We start from the raw sequence: 26,590 nt of genomic DNA, 5'->3' as shown, positions 1-26,590 counted from the left end.
TGAGAACCACTGCCTTGAGGTATTGGCGGAAACCACCTCTAGGTTAGTTTTGCTGTCTCCTGAAGCAGTGGTGTTACCTCCTTTACAGAAGTCAGGGTTGCTATTGGCTGCAGTGCTACGAGGTAAAGAGGACGCAAATGGAAGTGTAATTGTTCTTGATATCACCTAGGACTAGGATTGCAAGACTCTTGAGAGGGCCGGTAAGTTTTTGGATTTTACTCCAATATTTCTGTTGTGTTTAGTGCAGAGGCCTACTTCTGCAAATCTTTGCAATCTATGAACCGAAGTGTGATCTTGCACAATATTGGGTAATGTAGCAAACCCAGGAGTTGAACAGAAAAGCTTGTACTGTAGTTAGTTAATCAGGAGCTGTCTCATGAGCTAGACTTTGGGAAAGTGGTGGAAAACACTCATCATTTTTTAGGCTACAAACTATGGAATCAGTTTATTAAAAGTATCAGTAGTCAATATAACAGATTACAGTTCACAGGATTTTGCATATATCTCATCAATGCAAGATAAATAACACAGTGCAAGCCTTTGCTAATCCTTTCGGGAACAGTAGACCTCGATCAGAATCTGTAACATAATTTGTACAGATGGTTTCATTGGACCAATAGAGTCTCTATCTCCTGTCTTGATAGATTTTAATAACTGGAGCAAGACTGTCCAAAATGCACTATCTGTCCCCTTTGAACGTTAACCAAGAACAAAGGAAATCAAATATGGATTAGGGTTGATAATCTATGTAGGACTGTTTCATCCTTGTATTTTACAGCTGGAGAATTAAGTTCTCCATCTTGGGTCTGAAGGATAACGACAGATTTTTCTCCCATTCCCACTCTCATGTTTCCGTGTTTAGTCTCCCGCAGCGCTTCAGCCTTGTACAAGGCAAATGTCAAGAATAGAAACTGATTTACCTTCTGGACTGTCAGCAGCTCTATGAACTTTGACTTTAGCAACTTTAGCCTTCTGTAATCTCCACCCCATGGAAAGAAAGACTTGCATTTATATAGCGCCTTTCACAACCTCGGGGTGTCACAAAGCACTTTACAGCCAATGAAGTACTTTTGAATGTAGTCATGGTTGTAATGTAAGAAAATGTGACAGCCATATTGAGGAAAGCGAGATCCCACAATCAGCAATGAGTTAAATGACCAGGTAATCTGTTTTGGTGATGTTCGTTAGAATCATAGAAAGGTTATAGCACGGAAGGAGGCCATTTGGCTCATCGAGTCCACGCCGGCTCTATGCAAGAGCAATCCAGCTAGTCCCACTCCCCTGCCCTATCCGCATAGCCCTGCAAATTTTTTCCTTTCAAGTACTTACCCAGTTCTCTTTTGAAGGCCATGATTGAATCTGCTTCCATCACTCCCCTCGGGCAGTGCAGATCCTAACCACTTGCTGTGTTTTTTTTAAAAAAAGTTTTTCCTCATGTCACCTTTGGTTCTTTTGCCAATCACCTTAAATCTATGTCCTCTGGAAACAGTTTCTCTCTATCTACTCCCTCTTGAACCTTCATGATTTTGAATACCTCTTTCAAGTCTCCTCCTAACAGTCTCTGTTCCAAGGAGAACAACCCCAGCTTCTCCAGTCTATCCACGTAATTAAAGTCCCTCATCCCTGGAATCATTCTAGTAAATCTCTTCTGCACCCTCTCTAAGGCCTTCACATCTTTCCTAAAGTGCGGTGCCCAGAACTAGACGCAATACTCCAGTTGTGGCCGAATCAGTATTTTATAAAGGTTCATCATGACTTCCATACTTTTGTACTCTATGCCTCTATTTATAAAGCCCAGGATCCCGTATGCTTTTCTCAACCTGCTACCTTCAACAATTTGTGCACATATACCCCAGATCTCTGTTCCTGTACCCCTTTTAGAATTGTGCCCTCTAGTTTATATTACCTCTCCTCATTCTTTCTACTGAAATGTATCACTTTACATTTTTCTGTGTTAAATTTCATCTGCCATGTGTCCGCCCATGCCACCAGCCTGTCTATATCCTCTTGAAGTCTTTCACTATCGTCCTCACTATTTACTACCCGTCCAAATTTTGTCATCTGCAAATTTTGAAATTGTGCCCTGTATACCCACGTCCAAGTTAGTAATATATATCAAGAAAAGCAGTTGTCCCTGCCTCAAGTTGGCTAAAACATGGTTTAAAACCTCCAGAATCATTAAAAACCTCCCTCCAGTCCGAAAAACAACCGTTCATCACTACTGTTTCCTGTCCCTTAGCCAATTCTGTATCCATGTTGCTATTGCCCCCTTTATTCCATGGGCCGCAATCTTGATGATAAGCCTACCATGAGGCACTTTATCAAAGGTCTTTTGAAAATCCATATACACCACATCAACTGCATTGCCCTCATCTACCCTCTCTGCTACCTCACCAAAAAACTCAATCAAATTAGTTAAACATGATTTGCCTTTAACAAATCTGTGCTGGCTTTCCCTAATCAATCTACCCTCATCCAAGTGACTGTTAATTCTGTCCCAGATTATCATTTCTAAAAGTTTCCCCGCCACTGAGGTTAAACTGACTGGGCCTATGGTTGCTGGATTTATCCTTACACCCTTTTTTGAACAAGGGTGTAACATTTGCAATTCTCTAGTCTTCTGGCACCACTCCCCTATCTACAGATGTTTGGAAGATTATGGCCAGTACCTCCGCAATTTCCACCCTTACTTTCCTCAGCCACCTAGGATGCATCGCATCCGGATCGGGTGACTTATCTACTTTAAGTACAGCTAGCCTTTCTAGTACCTTTTCTTTATCAATTTTTAGCCCAACCAGTATCTCAACTATGTCTTCCTTTACTGAGTCTGTGGCAGCATCTTCTTCCTTGGTAAAGACAGATGCAAAGTATTCATTTAGTACCTCTGCCTCCATGAGTAGATCTCATTTATGGTCCTAGTCGGCTGCATCCCTCCTCTTGTTACCTGTTTACTGTTTACATGCCTGTAGAAGACTTTTGGATTCCCTTTAATGTTGGCCGCCAGTCTATTCTCATAGTCTCTCTTTGCCCCTTTTATTTCCTTTTTCACTTCCCCTCTGAACTTTCTATATTCTGCCTGGTTCTCACTTGGTTGAGGGATAAATGTTGGCCAGGATGCTGGGAGAAGGTCCCTGCTCTTCACCCCTCCCCTCATTTTCCTGCCAGTTTCTCCTATTCACATACCACCTTGTTTCCTTTCGTACTGGAACTTTTTACTCTTAATGCCTTATCTCAGTCTGACTCAGATGACCATTGTATATCTTTCAGGACTTTTTAACCTCTTTCCAGCTTTTTTAAAAAAGAAGTATGTTCTTTTTTTTTATTCGTTCATGGGATGTGGGCGTGGCTGGTGAGGCCAGCATTTATTGCCCATCCCTAATTGCCCGAGAAGGTGGTGGTGAGCCGCCTTCTTGAACCGCTGCAGTCCGTGTGGTGAAGGTTCTCCCACGGTGCTGTTAGGAAGGGAGTTCCTGGATTTTGACCCAATGACGATGAAGGAACAGCGATATATTTCCAAGTCGGGATGGTGTGTGACTTGGAGGGGAACGTGCAGGTGGTAGTGTTCCCATGTGATGCTGCTCTTGTCCTTCTAGGTGGTAGAGGTCGCGGGTTTAGGAGGTGCTGTCGAAGAAGCCTTGGCGAGTTGCTGCAGTGCATCCTGTGGATGGTACACACTGTAGCCACAGTGCGCCGGTGGTGAAGGGAGTGAATGTTTAGGGTGGTGGATGGGGTGCCAATCAAGTGGGCTGCTTTGTCCTGGATGGTGTTGAGCTTCTTGAGTGTTGTTGGAGCTGCACTCATCCAGGCAAGTGGAGAGTATTCCATCACACTCCTGACTTGTGCCTTGTAGATGGTGGAAAGGCTTTGGGGAGTCAGGAAGTGAGTCACTCGCCGCAGAATACCCAGCCTCTGACCTGCTCTTGTAGCCACAGTATTTCTATGGCTGGTCCAGTTAAGTTTCTGGTCAATGGTGACCCCCAGGATGTTGATGGTGGGGGATTCATCGATGGTAATGCTGTTAAATGTCATGGGGAGGTGGTTAGACTCTCTCTCTTGTTGGAGATGGTTATTGCCTGGCACTTGTCTGGTGCAAATGATACTTGCCACTTATGAGCCCAAGCCTGGATGTTGTCCAGGTCTCGCTGCATGCGGGCACGGACAGCTTCGTTATCTGAGGGGTTGCGAATGGAACTGAACACTGCAATCATCAGCGACCATCCCCATTTCTGACCTTATGATGGAGGGAAGGTCATTGATGAAGCAGCTGAAGATGGTTGGGCCTAGGACACTGCCCTGAGGAACTCCTGAAGCAATGTCCTGGGGCTGAGATGATTGGCCTCCAACAACCACTACCATCTTCCTTTGTGCTAAGTATGACTCCAGTCACTGGAGAGTTTTCCCCCTAATTCCTATTGACTTCAATTTTATGAGGGCTCCTTGGTGCCACACTCTGTCAAATGCTGCCTTGATGTTGAGGGCAGTCACTCTCACCTCACCTCTGGCTATTAAATCATTGCTGACATTTTGCAATAGTAGTTAACATAGATGACTCTTGATCTTTACCATTGCAGTTCTGAAAGGCCTAAACCCAGTGTTAACCAGCCTAGTGTGTATTTCCAACATTTGCAGATTTTTCTTTTTAACTCTTGACTTTACCTGTTCTCCCATTCCCTCCTCTCTCTTTGATATGGACAGTGTTACAAAAGAGTTGTCTTTTTTCTAGTTCTGATAAAGGGTCTGTGCCTAAAATATTATTTTTTTTTCAAGATTTTGTTGGACCTATTTGTGTATCCAGCATTTTTTGTTTATATTTCTAATTCAAACATTGTTTTTTTTTACTTTGTATCTGTTGATAGAATGTGTTACCACCTTAAAAGTGCATTAAGACAAATACACTTTTATAAGGAGTGTTTTTTTTATAGTCCTAATTTAAATCAATTTCCAGGCTGAGAGATTGCACAAATCCATTAAAGAACACTGATCACTTATGTTTCTAATCTTGGCATGTCAGTGGAATTGATTGGTGTGTATATATGATGAAATGTGATGAAAGTGGTTGGATTGTTTGAGGAATTCACCATTCTGATGCTATTGCACTGTGATTTATGTAAAAGATTGAGGTTGCTTATGTAGCTTTTTATGAGTATTACATGATCTCCAGATTTCTACATAGACTCCAATTCTATTTCTAATCAGATTAAAGCAGCTGTGTTTTTGAATGTAAAGAATCCTACAACACCAGGTTATAGTCCAACAATTTTATTTGAAAATCAAAGAGTTGTCTTTTTTCTAGTGATATAAGTGATCAGTGTTCTTTAATGGATTTGTGCAATCAGCCTGGAAATTGATTTAAATTAGGACTATAAAAAAAACACTCCTTATAAAAGTGTATTTGTCTTAATGCACTTTTAAGGTGGTAACACATTCTATCAACAGATACAAAGTAAAAAAAACAATGTTTGAATTAGAAATATAAACAAAAAATGCTGGATACACAAATAGGTCCAACAAAATCTTGGGAAAAAAATAATATTTTAGGCACAGACCCTTAATCAGAACTAGAAAAAAGACAACTCTTTGATTTTCAAATAAAATTGTTGGACTATAACCTGGTGTTGTAAGATTCTTTACATTTGTCAACCCCAGTCCATCACCGCATCTCCACATCATGTGTTTTTGAAATCATTGTATTCAGATCGCAAGGCGTTTAAAATTATTTATTTTTCAGGTGGTAATTGGTGGGAGAAACAAGTACCTAATTAATGGTGTGAATGCAAACAACACCAGAGTGCACGATCTGTTCTGTTCAGTCGGCCTGAATGTTAACAACCCGCATTTCCTTATCATGCAGGTTTGTACATATAGAAGCTGATGCTTTTAATCCAGCACTACATTGAGCCAAAAAAATGTGCGAGCTGATTTTCGTGTACTAGATAGTTAAGAACTAGTGGAAATCTTGCCAGAATGATAATGTGCTATATAGCACTCAGTTTTTTTTTTGATCATGTACATAATTATTCATAGCTTCACTAAGATTTAGAAATGGGCAGGGAGTGCACTAACAATGGAGTGTAAAATTGTGTGTAGGTGAAATTGAAAGGGATGTAAACAATTAAAGGGAAGCGGCAAAATGGGGGAGATGTAAATTTTTAGTCTTCAAAAGGATCAAAGGGCACCTCTTACTCTGGGTTGGGGATTTCAATATCCATCACCAAGAGTGGCTAGGTAGTACCACTACTGACCGAGTTGCCCGTGACCTGAAAGACATAGCTGCCAGACTGGGCTTGCAACAGGTGGAGAGAGAACCAACAGGAGGGAATAATCTACTTGACCTTCTCCTCACCAATCTACCTCTCACAGATGTGTCTGTCCATGACAGTACTGGTAAGAGTGACCACCGCACAGTCCAGACCAAGTCCCGTCTTCATACTGAGGACACTCTCCATCGTGTCGTATGGCACTACCCCCACCTCGTACTAAGTGGGGTAGATTAAGAACAGATCTAGCAGCCAAAAACTGGGCATGCACGAGGTGCTGTGGGCCATTACATATGGACATGATTATGATCTGATGTTTAGGCCAGAAAAAGATGTGGGAGGTGTTATGCTGCAGGTCCTGCATTATTTGAATATTTTAATTTCCTGTTTTGCAGACAGGAATTCCCTGCATTTATTTCTCATCTCCCTCCACCCCCCCCCCCCACCCACCACCACACCCAAGTGTGTAAAAATATATTTTTTTAAATAAGAGAAAAATCTATATTCCAGATGCTGGTGAACAGAATTTCTTTTGACATTGGATCAAGTCACTGTTTAAAACCATGAGATGTTGCAAGTTGTCTTTCTTAAAAGAGCTGTGCATAAGCCCTGCCTGCATCAAAGAAACTGCGTGTTTCCATTTATAGCAGTGGCGGGGGTGCTTTACCACCATTTAAATGTAGGATGTGCATTGTAGAGCTATAGGTTTAATGAGATTAGTGATGACAAAGAAATTAAACTGTGGCGACCTTTTCTTTTCCATCAAGGCTATTGTAAATGCTGTGACAATATATAGCACTTAAAATTATAATTCAAGATTTTTTGGGGGAAATGATAGTACAGCCTGGTGGTGCTTTGACATGCTGTGACATGGAGTGGGTTGAAGGATGGTTTATGTTCATGCTATCCCTAATCCTAGCTAGGTCATCAGGTGAAGCCCCTGAGTTGGGAGGGAAAATACAATAAGCAGTTACTCCAGGCTGTTGTACACCTAATGGAGAGCTTGAGTCCCCTTCTCTGGAAAGTTGGAGCAGTGGTCTGCCTGCTCTCTTTACCAAGGAATGCAGTATGGCCGACAAAATCCTATTGAAAGTCAAGAGAAGAAAGTAATGAATGGAGGAAAAATATAGGGGGAAACCAATTAGTGGATCAGATACAGAAAATTACGTAATCTCTGACTTGTATTACGGAAGGCTTCCTCCTTTTCAAGTATTATACCACTTTCGCTGTCATGTGTATGTCTGCAAATTGCAGATCAAAAAGTAAAATAGATTTTTTTGCATACACAGCTGCATTCAGGTATTATTGATTGTAAGTTACATAAGGGATTCAAAGTACATCTTTTTAGAGATGGCCTTTTAAAATGTGTACATTTCTATTGTAAATATGTCAAAAAAAGGTAGCATATGGTTTTAGAAATGTTATAATCCAGATGTAGTATGTTTGAATAGAGAAATGGTGGCATCATTTTAATTGAAAACCATTATACATGTTACATTTTATAGATGCTGTGTTGAGAGTTTTTTTTAATGAAACTTACTTTTGCTTTTAGGGCCGTATCACTAAAGTTTTGAATATGAAGCCTCCAGAGGTAAGTATTCTAGTTTGATGCCATGAATTATCTGTAGAAACCATGTAAATGTTTGTCCATAGAATGGTGACACATAGAGGTAAAGTACTGAAATGTAATTTGTTTGTCTCCCATTAATGTACAATGTATTCCTTGAGTAGATCACTGAAAGCTGAATCCTTTTGCATGTGGTTTATACTGATATTTAGTCTGGTAATAATTGATTATTGAAATTTGGACTGATAGTTATGACCCTCGCCCAGTTTTATACTCACATTCTTTCAGGCTGGTACATGAGAGCTACTCCCTACTTCTGTATTGGTGAGGTAGCATCTGTAAAACTGTGTTGACTGCGATTTCCAGGAGCAGTAGGTCAGCTGTGAACCCCCCATTCCAACTGCCATAAAACAGAGAGCTGTGGGATTTAGTTATAAGCAAAAGAGACCTCAAGCTGAATATAACTGAAGAAGCAGATGCTTAGCATTTAGGACTGTCACGAGGTTTATTCCATAACTTAAGACACAATGAAAAGGAAAGGACAGGTTCCTCATTCAAAAGAATAGAGGGGATACAGGCTTTTTAGAATGGTAAATGATCTGAATGAATGATCAGTTCCCCTCCCCCCACCACCACCATACACATTTATTACTGAACAGCTGAGATGGGAAACGTGTGTGCGGAATAGCATTGTGTACCGTTGTCCTATCAGTACTTGACACAGAATATTAAGTATTCAGATATGTTCCACTTTCCTTCCCCTAAGAATTAACCTTACGTAAGAGGCCGCTCTTACCTGCTATATATGTGATAATGTGTGTAGAGGTGGTTTAAAGCAGCATATTACAAAACTTTAAATGAATGAGTTCCATCTTTAAGTATCTCTTAAGTCCTGCTGGGTTGTGGTGCTTTTACAGCATATATCAAAGAGTTTGTAAAAAGAAGCTTTCATGCTAATCAATTACACACTGGATGTACTATCAGTTGCACTAGAATAGAGGTCACAAGCCCAGATCTGCAGGCTGTTAAAGATGTGACCTGTGCTCTGGGTTTTACAAAAGTATATTCTGTTTTTATTTATTTTGTGATATGCAACTTAGAGTATTCAGTTCGAAAATAGCTTTGAAATTGTCTGTTTATAGGGCAATGATGAATTACATTTTTCATTCTTGTTCCTTAGATCCTATCCATGATTGAGGAAGCAGCAGGGACCAGAATGTATGAGTGTAAGAAGTTAGCTGCCCAGAAAACAATTGAGAAAAAGGAAGCCAAGCTGAAAGAAATTCACACGGTAAATCAGCTGTCTGTCCCCATTGCAAGTGAAATAATGATATAGTGTTGCTGGTAAATGGTTTCGGCTCAAAGAATATTGCAGAGGGCCTGTAGTATGTTACTGAGTTTGGCTTGTGTTTTAAAATCTATAGTTCATGACTAGCACAAGTAAGGGCGAATTCAAGGTTTCTTAACAAGTGAAATGAAACTAATAATATACTGAAGCCATTTCGCTATTCAGTTTATTTGCCTTTTATTCAATTTCTGGAAGAGTATCTTCAGAAACTGTGAAGAGACAGTGGGACCTAATCTGTCCTATTTCCATTGGAAAAACAGCAGGGAGAGATATAATTCAAATTTTTAAAATTATGAAAATCTGAGGTGGACGAAGAGATGTTCTCTGCTGATGAAAGGCTTCACCGAAAGCCTAATGCGTAAATGCACCCCCGATCTGTTACTAAGCCCTGTGTATTAGGAAAGCTGCTGCTTTGAACCCCAGCCTGTCCTGTTAGCTGGTCTCAGATGGGTGACAGTGGGGCACTACAATTGACATCAGCACTAAAGTGGAAAAGTATTAGTTGGGACTTCTACTTCTAATTAGCGATTACAAGAAAGTGTGTATATGTTGTGCGGGAAGATGGTCAAGCATATCTGCTCCTGCGCTCATGATAGCTGACTGCTTATTATCTAGGGTCCTGCTTTTGGGTGAGGTCCTGGCAGTCAACTGGTGCCCATGGAACTATATCCCAGCACGAGTTAGTGCTGTCAGGAGGAGGGGTATGGGGAGAAAATTGAGACTTTAAAAAAAAAATTCTCTTCAGGACCAGGAGAAGGGACTGTGGGTGTCATTTTAAGTTCAGCATCATTCTTAAATTACTACTTGGCCAGTAGCATTGTTTTCATTATGTTTAATGATTTGTGCTACTGAATGAACATCAATTCTGCATGGTTTTCTGGCATGCAGCAATTTTGGAATAGTGGTGGATTATATGGATTCTGTTTTTCGAACCCATCTGAAACTTTTTGGTCTTCTGCGGTTTGATACCTTAAAGGTGCAAGAGGAACCCATTGATTCCCAACCTGTCCGAAACCACCAAGTCAGCAAAAGGACACAGTACTTTACGCAGTCACAAAACATTAATGATTTGTGATCAAGTGACGACATTTTTTGACTCCCAAGATAATTTATAGCTATTTCCTTTCATAGAGCCATTAACTAAGGAGCATGTGATAAGTAGCTGCTGTTTTGCATGCCACTGATCCAGGTTGCTTCATCTTTCAGGTGCTTGCTTAGTAACAGTCATTAATTCTTTTCAACTTCTCATTGTTGCAATTGTACTGTTTTCCTTTTAGAGGATTGTATGGTTCTGTAGATAGAATGCTGTAGTAATGTTTGTTAGCATCGATATCATAGAATCATAGAAGTTTACAACATGGAAACAGGCCCTTCGGCCCAACATGTCCATGTCGCCCAGTTTATACCACTAAGCTAGTCCCAATTGCCTGCACTTGGCCCATATCCCTCTATACCCATCTTACCCATGTAACTGTCCAAATGCTTTTTAAAAGACAAAATTGTACCCGCCTCTACTACTGCCTCTGGCAGCTCGTTCCAGACACTCACCACCCTTTGAGTGAAAAAATTGCCCCTCTGGACCCTTTTGTATCTCTCCCCTCTCACCTTAAATCTATGCCCCCTCGTTATAGACTCCACTACCTTTGGGAAAAGATTTTGACTATCTACCTTATCTATGCCCCTCATTATTTTATAGACTTCTATAAGATCACCCCTAAACCTCCTACTCTCCAGGGAAAAAAGTCTCAGTCTATCCAACCTCTCCCTATAAGTCAAACCATCAAGTCCCGGTAGCATCCTAGTAAACCTTTTCTGCACTCTTTCTAGTTTAATAATATCCTTTCTATAATAGGGTGACCAGAACTGTACACAGTATTCCAAGTGTGGCCTTACTAATGTCTTGTACAACTTCAACAAGACATCCCAATTCCTGTATTCAATGTTCTGACCAATGAAACCAAGCATGCTGAATGCCTTCTTCACCACCCTATCCACCTGTGACTCCGCTTTCAAGGAGCTATGAACCTGTACTCCTAGATCTCTTTGTTCTATAACTCTCCCCAACGCCCTACCATTAACAGAGTAGGTCCTGGCCCGATTCGATCTACCAAAATGCATCACCTCACATTTATCTAAATTAAACTCCATCTGCCATTCATCGGCCCACTGGCCCAATTTATCAAGATCCCGTTGCAATCCTAGATAACCTTCTTCACTGTCCACAATGCCACCAATCTTGGTGTCATCTGCAAACTTACTAACCATGCCTCCTAAATTCTCATCCAAATCATTAATATAAATAACAAATAACAGCGGACCCAGCACCGATCCCTGAGGCACACCGCTGGTCACAGGCCTCCAGTTTGAAAAACAACCCTCTACAATCACCCTCTGTCTTCTGTCGTCAATCCAATTTTGTATCCAATTGGCTACCTCACCTTGGATCCCGTGAGATTTAACCTTATGTAACAACCTACCATGCGGTACCTTGTCAAAGGCTTTGCTAAAGTCCATGTATAGCACGTCTACTGCACAGCCCTCATCTATCTTCTTGGTTACCCCTTCAAAAAACTCAATCAAATTTGTGAGACATGATTTTCCTCTCACAAAACCATGCTGACTGTTCCTAATCAGTCCCTGCCTCTCCAAATGCCTGTAGATCCTGTCTCTCAGAATACCCTCTAACAACTTACCCACTACAGATGTCAGGCTCACCGGTCTGTAGTTCCCAGGCTTTTCCCTGCCGCCCTTCTTAAACAAAGGCACAACATTTGCTACCCTCCAATCTTCAGGCACCTCACCTGTAGCTGTTGATGATTCAAATATCTCTGCTAGGGGACCCGCAATTTCCTCCCTAACCTCCCATAACGTCCTGGGATACATTTCATCGGGTCCCGGAGATTTATCTACCTTGATGCACATTAAGACTTCCAGCACCTCCCTCTCTGTAATATGTACACTCCTCAAGACATCACTATTTATTTCCCCAAGTTCCCTAACATCCATGCCTTTCTCAACCGTAAATACCGATGTGAAATATTCATTTAGGATCTCACCCATCTCTTGTGGTTCCGCACATAGATGACCTTGTTGATCCTTAAGAGGCCCTACTCTCTCCCTAGTTACTCTTTTGCCCTTTATGTATTTGTAGAAGCTCTTTGGATTCTCCTTTGCCTTATCTGCCAAAGCAATCTCATGTCCCCTTTTTGCCCTCCTGATTTCTCTCTCAACTCTACTCTGGCAATCTCTATACTCTTCAAGGGATCCACTTGATCCCAGCTGCCTATGCATGTCATATGCCGCCTTCTTCTTTTTGACTAGGGCCACAATCTCCCGAGTCATCCAAGGTTCCCTACTTCTACCAGCCTTGCCCTTCACTTTATAAGGAATGTGCTTACTCTGAACCCTGGTTAACACACTTTTGAAAGCCTCCCACTTACCAGACGTCCCTTTGCCTGCCAACAGACTCTCCCAATCAACTTCTGAAAGTTCCTGTCTAATACCATCAAAATTGGCCTTTCCCCAATTTAGAATTTTAACTTTTGGGCCAGACCTATCATTCTCCATAGCTATCTTAAAACTAATGGAATTATGATCACTGGTCCCAAAGTGATCCCTCACTAACACTTCTGTCACCTGCCCTTCCTTATTTCCCAAGAGGAGGTCAAGTTTTGCCCCCTCTCTAGTCGGGCCATCCACATACTGAATGAGAAATTCCTCCTGAATACACTCAACAAATTTCTCTCCATCCAAGCCCCTAATGCTATGGCTGTCCCAGTCAATGTTGGCAAAGTTAAAGTCCCCTACAATTACCACCCTATTTTTCTTGCAGCTGTCTGTAATCTCCTTACATATTTGCTCCTCAATTTCCTGTTGACTATTTGGGGGTCTGTAGTACAATCCTATCAAAGTGATCTCTCCCTTCTTATTTTTCAGTTCTACCCATATAGACTCAGTGGGCGAACCCTCGGATATATCCCCTCTCACTACTGCCGTAATGTTCTCCCTAATCAAGAACGCAACTCCCCCTCCTCTCTTACCTCCTGCTCTATCTTTCCTATAGCATCTGTACCCTGGAACATTGAGCTGCCAGTCCTGCCCCTCCCTTAGCCATGTTTCAATAATAGCTATAACATCCCAGTCCCATGTACCCATCCATGCCCTGAGTTCATCTGCCTTGCCCATCAGACTTCTTGCATTGAAATAAATGCAGTTTAATCTAGACTTCCCTTGGTCTTTGCCCTGCTTTCTCAGACCATCTGTCCGGTCATGTTTTGTACACTCTCCCTTACTGCCTTTTGTTTCTGTCACCACTTTACTTCCTACTGACTTCCTGCATCGGTTCCCATCCCCCTGCCACATAAGTTTAAACCCTCCCCAACAGCACGAGCAAATACTCCCCCTAGGACATTGGTTCCAGTCCTGCCCAGATGCAGACCGTCCAATTTGTACTGGTCCCACCTCCCCCAGAACTGGTTCCAATGGCCCAGGAATTTGAATCCCTCCCTCTTGCACCATCTCTCAAGCCACGTATTCATCCTAGCTATCCTGTCATTCCTACTCTGACTAGCCCGTGGCACTGGTAGCAATCCTGAGGTCCTACTTTTTAGTTTAACTCCTAACTCCCTAAATTCAGCTTGTAGGACCTCATCCCGTTTTGTACCTATATCGTTGGTACCTATATTTTTAAAAAATTTTTTTATTCGTTCATGGGATGTGGGCGTCGCTGACGAGGCCAGCATTTATTGCCCATCCCTAATTGCCCTCGAGAAGGTGGTGGTGAGACGCCTTCTTGAACCGCTGCAGTCCGTGTGGTGACGGTTCTCCCACAGTGCTGTGAGGAAGGGAGTTCCAGGATTTTGACCCAGCGACGATGAAGGAACGGCGATATATTTCCAAGTCGGGATGGTGTGTGACTTGGAGGGGAACGTGCAGGTGGTGTTGTTCCCATGCGCCTGCTGCTCTTGTCCTTCTAGGTGGTAGAGGTCGCGGGTTTGGGAGGTGCTGTCGAAGAAGCCTTGGCGAGTTGCTGCAGTGCATCCTGTGGATGGTGCACACTGCAGCCACAGTGCGCCGGTGGTGAAGGGAGTGAATGTTTAGGGTGGTGGATGGGGTGCCAATCAAGCGGGCTGCTTTATCTTGGATGGTGTCGAGCTTCTTGAGTGTTGTTGGAGCTGCACTCATCCAGGCAAGTGGAGAGTATTCCATCACACTCCTGACTTGTGCCTTGTAGATGGTGGAAAGGCTTTGGGGAGTCAGGAGGTGAGTCACTCGCCGCAGAATACCCAGCCTCTGACCTGCTCTCGTAGCCACAGTATTTATATGGCTGGTCCAGTTAAGTTTCTGGTCAATGGTGACCCCCAGGATGTTGATGGTGGGGGATTCGGCGATGGTAATGCCGTTGAATGTTAAGGGGAGGTGGTTAGACTCTCTCTTGTTGGAGATGGTCATTGCCTGGCACTTATCTGGCGCGAATGTTACTTGCCACTTATGAGCCCAAGCCTGGATGTTGTCCAGGTCTTGCTGCATGCGGGCTCGGACTGCTTCATTATCTGAGGGGTTGCGAATGGAACTGAACACTGTGCAGTCATCAGCGAACATCCCCATTTCTGACCTTATGATGGAGGGAAGGTCATTGATGAAGCAGCTGAAGATGGTTGGGCCTAGGACACTGCCCTGAGGAACTCCTGCAGCAATGCTCTGGGGCTGAGATGATTGGCCTCCAACAACCACTACCATCTTCCTTTGTGCTAGGTATGACTCCAGCCACTAGAGAGTTTTCCCCCTGATTCCCATGGACTTCAATTTTACTAGGGCTCCTTGGTGCCACACTCGGTCAAATGCTGCCTTGATGTCAAGGGCAGTCACTCTCACCTCACCTCTGGAATTCAGCTCTTTTGTCCATGTTTGGACCAAGGCTGTAATGAGGTCTGGAGCCGAGTGGTCCTGGCGGAACCCAAACTGAGCATCGGTGAGCAGGTTATTGGTGAGTAAGTGCCGCTTGATAGCACTGTCGACAACACCTTCCATCACTTTGCTGATGATTGAGAGTAGACTGATGGGGCGGTAATTGGCCGGATTGGATTTGTCCTGTTTTTTGTGGACAGGACATACCTGGGCAATTTTCCACATTGTCGGGTAGATGCCAGTGTTGTAGCTGTACTGGAACAGCTTGGCTAGAGGCGCAGCTAGTTCTGGAGCACAAGTCTTCAGCACTACAGCTGGGATGTTGTCGGGGCCCATAGCCTTTGCTGTATCCAGTGCACTCAGCCGTTTCTTGATATCACGTGGAGTGAATCGAATTGGCCGAAGACTGGCTTCCGTGATGGTGGGGATATCGGGAGGAGGCTGAGATGGATAATCCACTCGGCACTTCTGGCTGAAGATGGTTGCAAACGCTTCAGCCTTGTCTTTTGCACTCATGTGCTGGACTCCGCCATCATTGAGAATGGGGATGTTTGCAGAGCCTCCTCCTCCCGTTAGTTGTTTAATTGTCCACCACCATTCACGACTGGATGTGGCAGGACTGCAGAGCTTTGATCTGATCCGTTGGTTGTGGAATCACTTAGCTCTGTCTATAGCATGTTGCTTCCGCTGTTTAGCATGCATGTAGTCCTGAGTTGTAGCTTCACCAGGTTGGTACCTCATTTTTAGGTACGCCTGGTGCTGCTCCTGGCATGCTCTTCTACACTCCTCATTGAACCAGGGTTGATCCCCTGGCTTGTTGGTAATGGTAGAGTGAGGAATATGCCGGGCCATGAGGTTACAGATTGTGGTGGAATACAATTCTGCTGCTGCTGAGGCCCACAGCGCCTCATGGATGCCCAGTTTTGTGCTGCTAGATCTGTTCTGAATCTATCCCATTTAGCACGGTGGTAGTGCCACACAACACGTTGGATGGTGTCCTCAGTGCGAAGACGGGACTTCATCTCCACAAGGACTGTGCGGTGGTCACTCCTACCAATACTGTCATGGACAGATGCATCTGCGACAGGTAGATTGGTGAGGATGAGGTCAAGTAAGTTTTTCCCTCGTGTTGGTTCGCTCACCACCTGCCGCAGGCCCAGTCTAGCAGCTATGTCCTTCAGGACTCGGCCAGCTCGGTCAGTAGTGGTGCTACCGAGCCACTCTTGGTGATGAACATTGAAGTCCCCCACCCAGAGTACATTTTGTGCCCTTGCTACCCTCAGTGCTTCCTCCAAGTGGTGCTCAACATGGAGGAGGGCTGATTCATCAGCTGAGGGAGGACGGTAGGTGGTAATCAGCAGGAGGTTTCCTTGACCATGTTTGACCTGATGCCATGAGATTTCATGGGGTCCAGAGTCAATGTTGAGGACTCCCAGGGCCACTCCCTCCTGACTGTATATCACTGTACCGCCACCTCTGGTTGGTCTGTCCTGCCGGTGGGACGGGACATACCCAGGGATGGTGATGGAAGAGTCTGGGACGTTGGCTGAAAGGTATGATTCTGTGAGTATGGCTATGTCAGGCTGTTGCTTGACTAGTCTGTGGGACAGCTCTCCCAATTTTGGCACAAGTCCCCAGATGTTAGTAAGGAGGACCTTGCAGGATCGACTGGGCTTGGTGTTTTTTTGCCGTTGTCGTGTCCGGTGCCTCGTGGTCCGATGCCGGGTGGTCCGTCCGGTTTTATTCTTCTTCTGACTTTTCGTAGCGAGATTTTACAACTGAGTGGCTTGCTAGGCCATTTCAGAGGGCAATTAAGAATCAACCACATTGCTGTGGGTCTGGAGTCACATATAGGCCAGACCGGGTAAGGACGGCAGGTTTCCTTCCCTGAAGGACATTAGTGAACCAGATGGGTTTTTACGACAATCCGGTAGTTTCATGGCCACCATTACTGATACTAGTATTTTAATTCCAGATTTTTTATTTAATTAATTGAATTTAATTAATTAATTGAATTCAAATTCGCCAGCTGCCGTGGCAGGATTTGAACTCATGACTCTGGATTTTAGTCCAGGCCTCTGGATTACTAGTCCAGTAACATAACCACTATGCTACCGTACCCGTAACATAACCACTATGCTACCGCACCACGACAACTGGCTGTTCACCCTCCCCCTCCAGAATGTCCTGCAGCCGCTTCGAGACATCCCTGACCCTTGCACCAGGGAGGCAACATACCATCCTGGAGTCTCAGTTGCGTCCGCAGAAACGCCTGTCTATTCCCCTTATAATCGAGTCCCCTATCACTTTTGCTCTGCCACTCTTTTTCCTGCCGTCCTGTGCAGCAGAGCCAGCCACTGTGCCATGAACCTGGCCGCTGTCACCTTCCCCTGGTGAGCCATCTCCCCCAACAGTATCCAAGACGGTATACCTGTTTTGGAGGGAGATGACCACAGGGGACCCCTGCACTGCCTTCCTACTCTTCCTCTGTCTGTTGGTCACCCATTCACTATCTCCCTCAGTAATTTTTATCTGTGGTGTGACCAACTCACTGAACGTGCTATCCACGACTTCCTCAGCATCGCGGATGCCCCAAAGTGAGTCCATCCGCAGCTCCAGAGCCGTCAAGTGGTCAAACAGTAGCTGCAGCTGGACACACTTCCCGCAGGTGAAGGAACCAGGGACACAGGAAGGATCCCTGAATTCCCACATCCCACAAGAGGAACATGACATGGGTTTGGGATCTCCTGCCATGACTTAACCCTTAAGTTAGCTTAACAACAACTACAATGTCAAAAAAAAAGGAAAGAAAAACTACTTACCAGTCACCAGCCAATCACTTACCTGTTGGCTGTGACTTCGTGCCTCCAGCAGCTCGATCCTCCTCCTAGTCAACTTGCTTGCCCTCCTCACAGTGCCTCCTTTTTTTTTGGTTAGAGGAGGAGGGAGGGAAACACAAGTGTAGTGTTTTGGGTTTAACTGCTCCTCGACACCAGTTCTTCTGCTACCCACTGTTCAGTGGAGGTGACTGAGCCGACTTCTCCCAGAATGCCCCTCTGTCTCCTCTGCTGGATGCTTTTCCTCCTGGTAAGTTATTTTTAAGTAAAGCCATGGTTTTTCCTCAACATATGCCTTTCATTTGGCTAATGTCAGTGGAGGTGCAGCTAGCAGCCCCTTCTGCTGTCCTGTCTCCCATTTGGAGCTGTAATCCTGCTTCAAATGCAAATGCACTTAGTTACTCAGAATGCTTCCCTGGCTGAAACCTTTTCCCTCAACTCCCTAAGCCCCCACAATTATCCAGATGGCCGGCTTCCTCCTTTTCCAAGGTGTTCCATTGCTCCATACCACACACTAATGAAATGTTCTCAAATCAACACTTCACATATTTTTGGCACTCTCAATAAATGTTGTAATTTCCACTTGATTTTAAAAAAAAAGAAAACTGCACAGGAGCCTACAAAAACACCAGATTTTGCTGGAGTGGGGCATCTCTCGGCGAGCCCCATTAGTTAGACATGTTCATGCACGTTTTAGGTTTTAAAATTTTTTGCCCACAAAGTTGCCGGAAGTGTGAGCTGATAATGGCAGGCGAGGGCAATGGGGCATCCGCGACCTGAGTGAACAACGGGACAAACAGTGTATCTCCTTAACCAATGAGATTAAAGGATTGAGAAATAAACAGGAAGGACTGAGAAGGAGGGTGAATTAGAGTGGGTGAATTCATTGTCAAATCAGGTGCAGCGAGGGAAAGAAAAATTGGATTAAGAAAAGACAGTAAGGGAAAAAAAAATTGACATTTTTAAAATCTCCTAAAACAATTCACAACCTGAAGGAATGAGACACTGCGCTTTTAATTGTTCACTTTCTGGTCAGGAGAAGTTGATTGGCAGTCATTAACAATTATCATGAAGTTAAAGGGTAATTACGCTGTTAATTACTATATTTAACTTTCTGTGGTGAGTTTAATACGCAATTAATGTGGAAAATGCAGCAACTTCATGGGGAGGTTAAGTGCGAGATGCCCTTTTCTCGCAGCTAATAGCGGAGTGGCGCAAATCGGCCAGCAGCTTGTGGCGATTTGCAATTCATGGGCTATCGCTTCCTCGCTACAAGCTTATTACACATTAATAAAGGCATGTGTCATTCAGACACCATTATTTTTTTCGGAAAAATCTGACCCATGGGGCTCGATTTTAGCACCCGTGATCGGGTGCGTTCCTGGCGGGGTGGGGGGGGGGGGCGCTATGAAAATCGGGGATTCCCGGGGCGGGTCGGGAGCCCGGCTCCAACCCGACCCATTTCCAGGTTCCCCACTGACGCGCTGACATGCACGCGCAGCCCCCGCATATGGGATTCCCGATGGCAATTAAAGCCGGCGGGGTGTCACTTAAGGTATTTATTTAGGTATTTCAGGTCGTTTAGAGACCTGATTAACATGATATTTTGGGAGGGTTGGGATTTTGCAAACAACTGGGACTGTTTCCCATACTGGGGGAAACAGTCCCAGTTCAAATGGACGTGTTGCAGCCATCAGCCTGTGGCAGTTCCAAAGGTCCATTTGACAAGTGGTGCGGGGAGACCCTCACTCATTGCAGGAGGCCACTCTGTCACCTTGGACAAAGTTTGGCCTCCACCACCCTCCTCCTAACAATAAAACTCACCAACTGGCACACTTACCCCGGTGTCCAGACACATGTACCTACCTTGCGGACCCCCTTAGATGTGCATCTTCCGGATGGGGGCCGCCGTAGCTGCAGTCATGACCTCGGAGGGCGAACAGCATCATCGGCCACGCCGTCCACCTCTGACACGTGGAGCTCCACAACACAGTGCTGTGACACATACACCTGCACAGCAGGAGGGAGGGCAACCGCAGAGAGAGATGCGTCGCAGAGAGCACTACCCTTGCCACAGGGTCCACAGACCGAGGCTCAGCTTCCTGGACCTCTCTGAGCAGCAGTGCACACGGAGGATCAGAGTCACTCGACATGTAGTCGTGGACATCTGCAGCCTCCTTCATGCTGAGCTGCTCCAGCTGGCCCGAGCACCATCTTCTTACCTGTTGCTGTCAAAGTCACCACTGCCCTCAACAACTTCTCCTCCGCATCCTTCCAGGGTGCCACCGGGGACATCGTCGATGTCTCTCAGTCGTCTGCACAAAAGAGCCCTGCAAATACAACTACACCCACTCTGCAGTGACACAATGGGTGGCATCAGTTGTGGGTCTTCATAGTGATCCTCAGGAAAGGGCATTATTGCACAAACCAGACAAGATTCGCAAAGACGTGGCAGTAGTGGTGCCAATATAATATGTAATGTGAGTTGATCAGAAATTAAATAGAAGTAAAAACCATTACAAACCCTCAAGCACCCTTGTGCATCCTCTTCATGCTCACGACATGTTTGCCTTAACACTTCCTACTGCACATATGTGATGCATGCCCTGTGGCTGCAGCATGGGTAGTGGCAGGTTGAGTGAGGCTGACTGTGAAAGAGATGCATGAGAGGGTGAGTATGAGATAGAGCCATGAGATTGTATGAGGATTGGGTTGAGTGGTAGTGGCGGGATGAGTACTGGCGAGGTGAGTAAGTGCAGGTAAGATGAGGATGAGGTTTGAGTGGGTGTGAGGAGTGATGTGACAGAGTAGTGTTGGCTGTGCAGAAGGAGATGTGGGGTGGGGGCGGTGATGTGGTAGACGGAGTGTAGGGGAATGAGTAAGTGTACTCACTTTGGCTTACCTACTTAGGTCATTGGAGCGCCTCCTGCACTGTATGCAGGTGTGTGATATGTTGGTGGTGCAGGTGACCTCCTCTGCCATCTCGAGCCAGGCCTTCTTGGTGGCAGAGGCAGGCCGCTTCCTCCTGCCTGCCGGGGGGAAGATTTCTGTCTTCCCCCTCCTCCTCACCCCATCCAATAATACCTGGAATGAGGCATCATTAACCTGGGAGCAGCCTTCCCCCTGGGCTGTTCCATGCTGTAATTTTTCCTAATTCTTGCAGCATCAGTCAGTTGATGACTGCCCCTTTAAATAGAGCTCCTCCAGCTGACAGAACTTACTGCACATGCGCAGTCCGCCCGCCGCGCAGCTTAGCAACGGGGAACCCGGAACAACAGGTAAGTGGATCCAATCAGCCTGCGATTGCGCGCGGGGCAGACTGATTTCACCGGGCACGTTACCCATACGCCCAATCGACCCGCCGCCGCCACGGTAATATCGGGCCCCTGGTCTTTCATTGCAGCTCATGAAGGACACATGGGGCTGTTAAAATGCACACAAGGGATAAATGTTGCTGTGCTGGATATCATGTGTTCCCTGCTGTCAAATATGCATAAACTGTTGATGCATTATCTTTGGTTGTGTAAGTAATTTGAAGGCTTTAGGTCATCTGGATAGTACCAGTGAGTTTTAAAAAAAAGACTCACTCGAGAATACTCAGAAGCAACTGTAAGACTTAAATTGGGTACACTTAATATTTAATGATAGCAAGAGCCAGTACAATGCTCAGACTTATTTTTGAACTGTTGGTGAGTAGTTGATGACTAATGTGAATGTTAACTCTGTCGGAATCTTGTGCATGTCACATACTGCTTGGGTGCTATATATTGTGTGGAATATCATAGAACATAAAAAAAAGTTATTTCCGTGTTGGTGTTGAAGGACCATGTTAAAATTAAATATTTTTAATTATTGAAAAATATCCATTTTGTACCATTTTACAATACCTCAACAATTTTATGCATTTTAATTTATGAAACAAAGCAAAACGTCTTCAGTCCTACTGTAGACAAAATTAATCTTCTAATTTTGTTTATATTTTAGATTCTGGAAGAAGAAATTACTCCAACCCTTCAGAAACTGAAGGAGGTATGTATTTAATGGTTTCCCTAATGGAAGAGAAGATAATAGCATGCATATTCACAGTTGCTGTATAATCTCTGATTTGGAAATCACATGTAGCATTTCAGAAAGGTACCTGAAGTACCCTCACTTCCTTTTTCTACATTTACTTTCACCTTCCTTCAATAAACTGGAAAGGAAGATTTTTTTTAATGAGATATTTAAAATGTTATTTTTCCTTTTTTAGGACTAAAAAGGATGCTGATCTGCTTTGTTTCCTATAGAACCACTCGCTGAGGGATCCTATAGTTGATGACAGTTGAGCAGATCACAACTGAATCTGGAATCTTAAAATGTTATCCCCTCCCCTAGTGCACATATCCTGTCGTTTTAAGACTTAAATTCTAATCACAAATGGCAACTTTTTTAATAATGTGTTGATGCTCGTCCTCTCCATTGTAACCTCAACTACTTTATCCCGTGTGTGTGTGGTTTTCTGTAGGTCAATGGACTGAAACATTTGAATACGTATATTTTAACTTAAGAACTTGCTATCTTTAACATGTCACTTGATTGTAAACTGTCTGATAATTACAATGCCCCATTCTGATTGTTCATATTTTGTAACTTGTAGGAAAGATCCTCATATTTGGAATACCAGAAAGTAATGCGTGAGATAGAACATCTTACTCGTCTGTACGTTGCATATCAGTTTGTTCGTGCAGAGGAGACCAAGTTGCGCTCTGCAGAAGATCTAAAGAAGATGCAAGACAGTATCGTCAGACTTCAGGAAACCACTGCAGACAGTGAAAAGAAAGTGAAGGAAATCGGCAAAGAAGTGACTGAGTTGGAGAAAATCCGAGATAAGGTATACGCTTGTTGCAATGTACTACCGGACTTCCATTTGGATTGGGCAATGTTACTGCAAAGTATTTGGTCTAATGATAGACGATACACACACATTTTATGTGCACACTTGGCTAGTTCCTGATGAAAATTGTACTTCTTTAAGAATGCAAGGATTAAAGTGCCGTTGAACTGATGTTTTAAAAAAAAAACTCAGTTGAATTGTTTTTTGTTTTGCTGGATAACTGGCTCAAGGCAGCGAGCATTGAAAATGGATAGTTCTGGTTCCCACTGGTCTGGATGCCCCAGTCGTAGCAAGGAGTTGATTTCTCCTCCTCTACTTATCTAGATCACTTTTTTTTTTCTCCTCCAATTTTCTTGATTTTTTTTTTTCCATGTTTAATTTTTCCCTTTTTACTATTTTAATTGGAGGCTCATGTAGAATGCCTGGTCTTCACTTTTTTTTAAAAGAGGGGTTTACACCAAGTCTCTAACTTTCAAAAGGGAACTGGATATATACTTGAAAGGGAAAAATTTGCAAAGGTTTTGGGGAAAGAGCAGGGGAGTGGGACTAATTGGATAGCTCTTTCAAAGAGCCGGCACTGGCATTGATGTGTTGAATGTCTTCCTTCTTTGCTGTATGATTCTATGATTTGGATAACTTGAAATTGGGATTTGTTGTCCTGCAGGAGGTTGGTGGAGTGCTTCAGTCCCTGGAACAGGTGGTTGCTGATGTTCACCGTACAGATGCCAAAGTGCAAAGTACACACGATTCCAAGAAAGACAACTTGAAGGCTGAAGAAAAGAAACGGAATGCACTCATCAAAAGTATGGAGGAGGTGAGGCAATCATCAAAATAAATTAATCCTGGTGGTTGGTGGAGTAGGACTTTAAAACTGCTGTTGATTTTATGTAGATGTCTATGTTTTATATTTCTCTCTTTCTTCCACCTCCCCAGCATGTTTCCCCTGTCTTAAAATATACTGATACATTTCTTCTTTCAATGCAACATTCACCATTTAGTTGCTTTGTTCAAAACACACAATTTGCCTATTGAGTGTTGGAGAGTTTGAATGCCAGTTGAGTGTGGCATTTGAACTTAAAATTCTGGTGTAGTTTGTTGAATTCCATGGAGTAGCCAAGTTTTCAGTTATATATCTGCTGGCCCACACACTCCACTTCTAATGCATATACCTACAAAAGTATTGTCTCTTAAGCAAAAATTGCACCTCGATGAAGTAACTATTGTTTGTACTTTTTTCAGGATGGTAATGCTCTTGCAGCTAAGGAAAAGGAAATGAAGAAGATCGCTGATGAATTGAACTCTCTACAGGAGACTAGTCAGAAAGATGACCAGGCTCTGGCCGCTGCTCAGCAGCACTTCAATGCAGTTTCTGCTGGTCTCTCCAGTAATGAGGATGGAGAGGCAGCCACCCTTGCTGGCCAGATGATGGCTTGCAAGAATGATATAAGCAAAGCGGAAACAGAGGCTAAGCAGGTATATAAACCATGCTGTGTTCTGAGACTGCTTTTAGCTTGAAGCTTAGGGTTTTTGCTGTTGTGACACTGGTTCTATAGTATACGAGTAATGGGTCATGCAAATGTAATCTTTCAAATGCTATTGATGAGATAACTTGTTTCTTCAGCACTCTGCTCAGTCCATCACTGCCAAGTTGTCTTGTTGCTCACAGGCCGCAGAATGTCAGGCCTGAAAATCGTGTTACAATTATTCTACTGAAGTGGCTAGACTAAATTGATGCTCCGTCTCCTGACCTGCTTTTAAAAAAAAAAGGCATTTTGGAACTATTTTTAAGCCAATTGAGGAATGATTTTTTTTTAAACGTACGGGTTGTAATTCCATGCAAACAGGAGGATGGTAGAGGCGGTGAAAATGAAGTAGAAATGCTTATTTATATTAAAAATAAGAGTTAAAATAGAATATTTAGATAAATAATGCAAAATAAAACGTAACATGCTAATTATAGAAGAAAGAGTCTTAATGACAAAATAATGGTGATTACAAGTACCCACAGGTACAGTTGTATGCTATGACACCAATATAGGGGGGATTCTTTGTGTCGTGATGTTAATGCTGAGATTTAAAACAAACACAGGCAAGAGCCCATGATTCACACAAGCTGCTGGCTGTCTAGGGGTTGAATTTTCAAAAATCGGCTTAACTGTAGTCCATAAGAAGATTTTGAGATGTCTTCTTCAGTTTTAGTTTTGTTCGTAATAAATTATTTAGCCTGGCAGAAGTACAACAAAGAAAGATGTAATCTATGTCCATCTGTACACATGTATAAGTAATATATAAGTGACTATTGTAGAAAGTTATTGCCAAACTGTAAGTTGACTTTTTTTTCTCAGCACAGATTTACAAATATTACCATTTTTTTTCCTAAAATGAATTATTTTTTTAAAAACAAAATCTGAAATCCCACTCTCAAATGTTTCATTGTTCTGCTGTAGGCTCAGATGAAATTGAAACACACCCAGCAGGAATTAAAGACTAAACAGGCAGAAGTGAAGAAGATAGACAGTGGTTACAAGAAAAACCAGGATGCTTTTGAAGCTGTTAAAAAGAACAGAGAAAAGCTAGAAGCAGAAATGCAGAAACTGAATTATGAAGGTTTGAAGGATTTTTGAAAATAATTGTACTGTATCAATTTTGACATGATAAACTAATCATGTTATAGAGGAATATTACTTGTGCATATCTCTCTCTAAGTTTCATGATGGGTTTTCTCTTGTATTTGTGGTTAGAAATTCAATTTATTTTTTCTATTAAATATATCTGTCTGTGAGTACTCTGTTTGGTAGCATTAATAAAAATATATATTCCAATGCTATGTCAGTTCCGGTTGATTCAAAAGTATCCTTCAGCTTAGATGTGATTTCTACTAAATACGAAAAAAAAATGTAGTGTACGGATCAATAATGTGTAAGCAGAAGAATTAGAATCTTGTTATTATTTAGTGCTAAATATATTCTAACTTTTTTTTTCCCCTGAAGATGGGAAAGAGGAGAAACTTTTAGACCAACGTCAAGGACTGTCACGAATTGTAAACAAACTGAGAGAGTCTTATGAAGTCTTGATGGCGAAGTTCCCTAGTTTGAGATTTGAATACAAGTAAGTTTGTGCTGTTTCAGAACTTGACTTTGCATAGAGCAAAGTCAGTCTCCTCTGCTGGCATCATCTAAAAATAATAGATGCTTTAAATATTTTAGTGAACTGTACATTATGCAGGTATGCATTGCTAAAACATTTTGGAATTTTGAATTGCATAGCAATAGCTTGTCAAAACATTGTATAACAATATATATTCTAACATTTTGAAATCTATTGCTAGTTTTGTTTGACTTTCCATTCTTCAGTGTGTATTGGGATTTGATTCTATAGTTGGTTTAACATCTTTCTAAAGTACAGTGGAAACTATGTACTGTATGTTAAATTACTGAATTACACATTACTTTTTCTGCATCCTGGACATTTATTGATAGAATATCTATGTTTATTGGATAACTGAACCACGTTTGGTACTTTGTAGGGGTTTTATCAGACTTTTGGGGAAGGGGGTTGCAAGAAGTGACGTTTTAATATTTAACTTTATTGCTGAAAACTTTTTTTAAAAATCTGTAAATGAAAGCAAAATTTTGAATACTTATTTTTAGGGATCCTGAAAAGAATTGGGACTCTAATCGTGTGAAAGGTCTTGTTGCCACACTACTCTCTGTGAAAGATATCTCCACAGCAACAGCTTTGGAAGTGGTTGCTGGAGGTCGTCTGTATAACATTGTGGTGGATACGGAGGTAGGTGACAAT

The 26,590-nt window shown here is 43.1% G+C and overlaps 1 protein-coding gene across 1 annotated transcript in view; it reads left to right on the top strand.

The window, feature by feature from the left end:
• smc2 (structural maintenance of chromosomes 2) overlaps positions 1-26,590 on the top strand; it is a 54,067-nt gene that overhangs the window by 5,582 nt on the left and 21,895 nt on the right. Inside the window, exons 3-12 of the mRNA XM_067983575.1 lie at positions 5,729-5,851; positions 7,810-7,848; positions 9,005-9,115; positions 21,901-21,945; positions 22,553-22,786; positions 23,454-23,603; positions 24,029-24,262; positions 25,237-25,396; positions 25,780-25,897; positions 26,440-26,578. Of these exons, the coding sequence (XP_067839676.1) occupies positions 5,729-5,851; positions 7,810-7,848; positions 9,005-9,115; positions 21,901-21,945; positions 22,553-22,786; positions 23,454-23,603; positions 24,029-24,262; positions 25,237-25,396; positions 25,780-25,897; positions 26,440-26,578 (1,353 nt within the window). The remainder of the gene's footprint in view (positions 1-5,728; positions 5,852-7,809; positions 7,849-9,004; positions 9,116-21,900; positions 21,946-22,552; positions 22,787-23,453; positions 23,604-24,028; positions 24,263-25,236; positions 25,397-25,779; positions 25,898-26,439; positions 26,579-26,590) is intronic.

This window comes from Heptranchias perlo, chromosome 4 (genome assembly GCF_035084215.1).
Source record: "Heptranchias perlo isolate sHepPer1 chromosome 4, sHepPer1.hap1, whole genome shotgun sequence".
Classification (NCBI taxonomy): Eukaryota; Metazoa; Chordata; class Chondrichthyes; order Hexanchiformes; family Hexanchidae; genus Heptranchias; species Heptranchias perlo.
The sequence above is the reverse complement of the archived record's forward strand: the minus strand, read 5'-3'. Positions and strand labels throughout refer to the sequence as shown.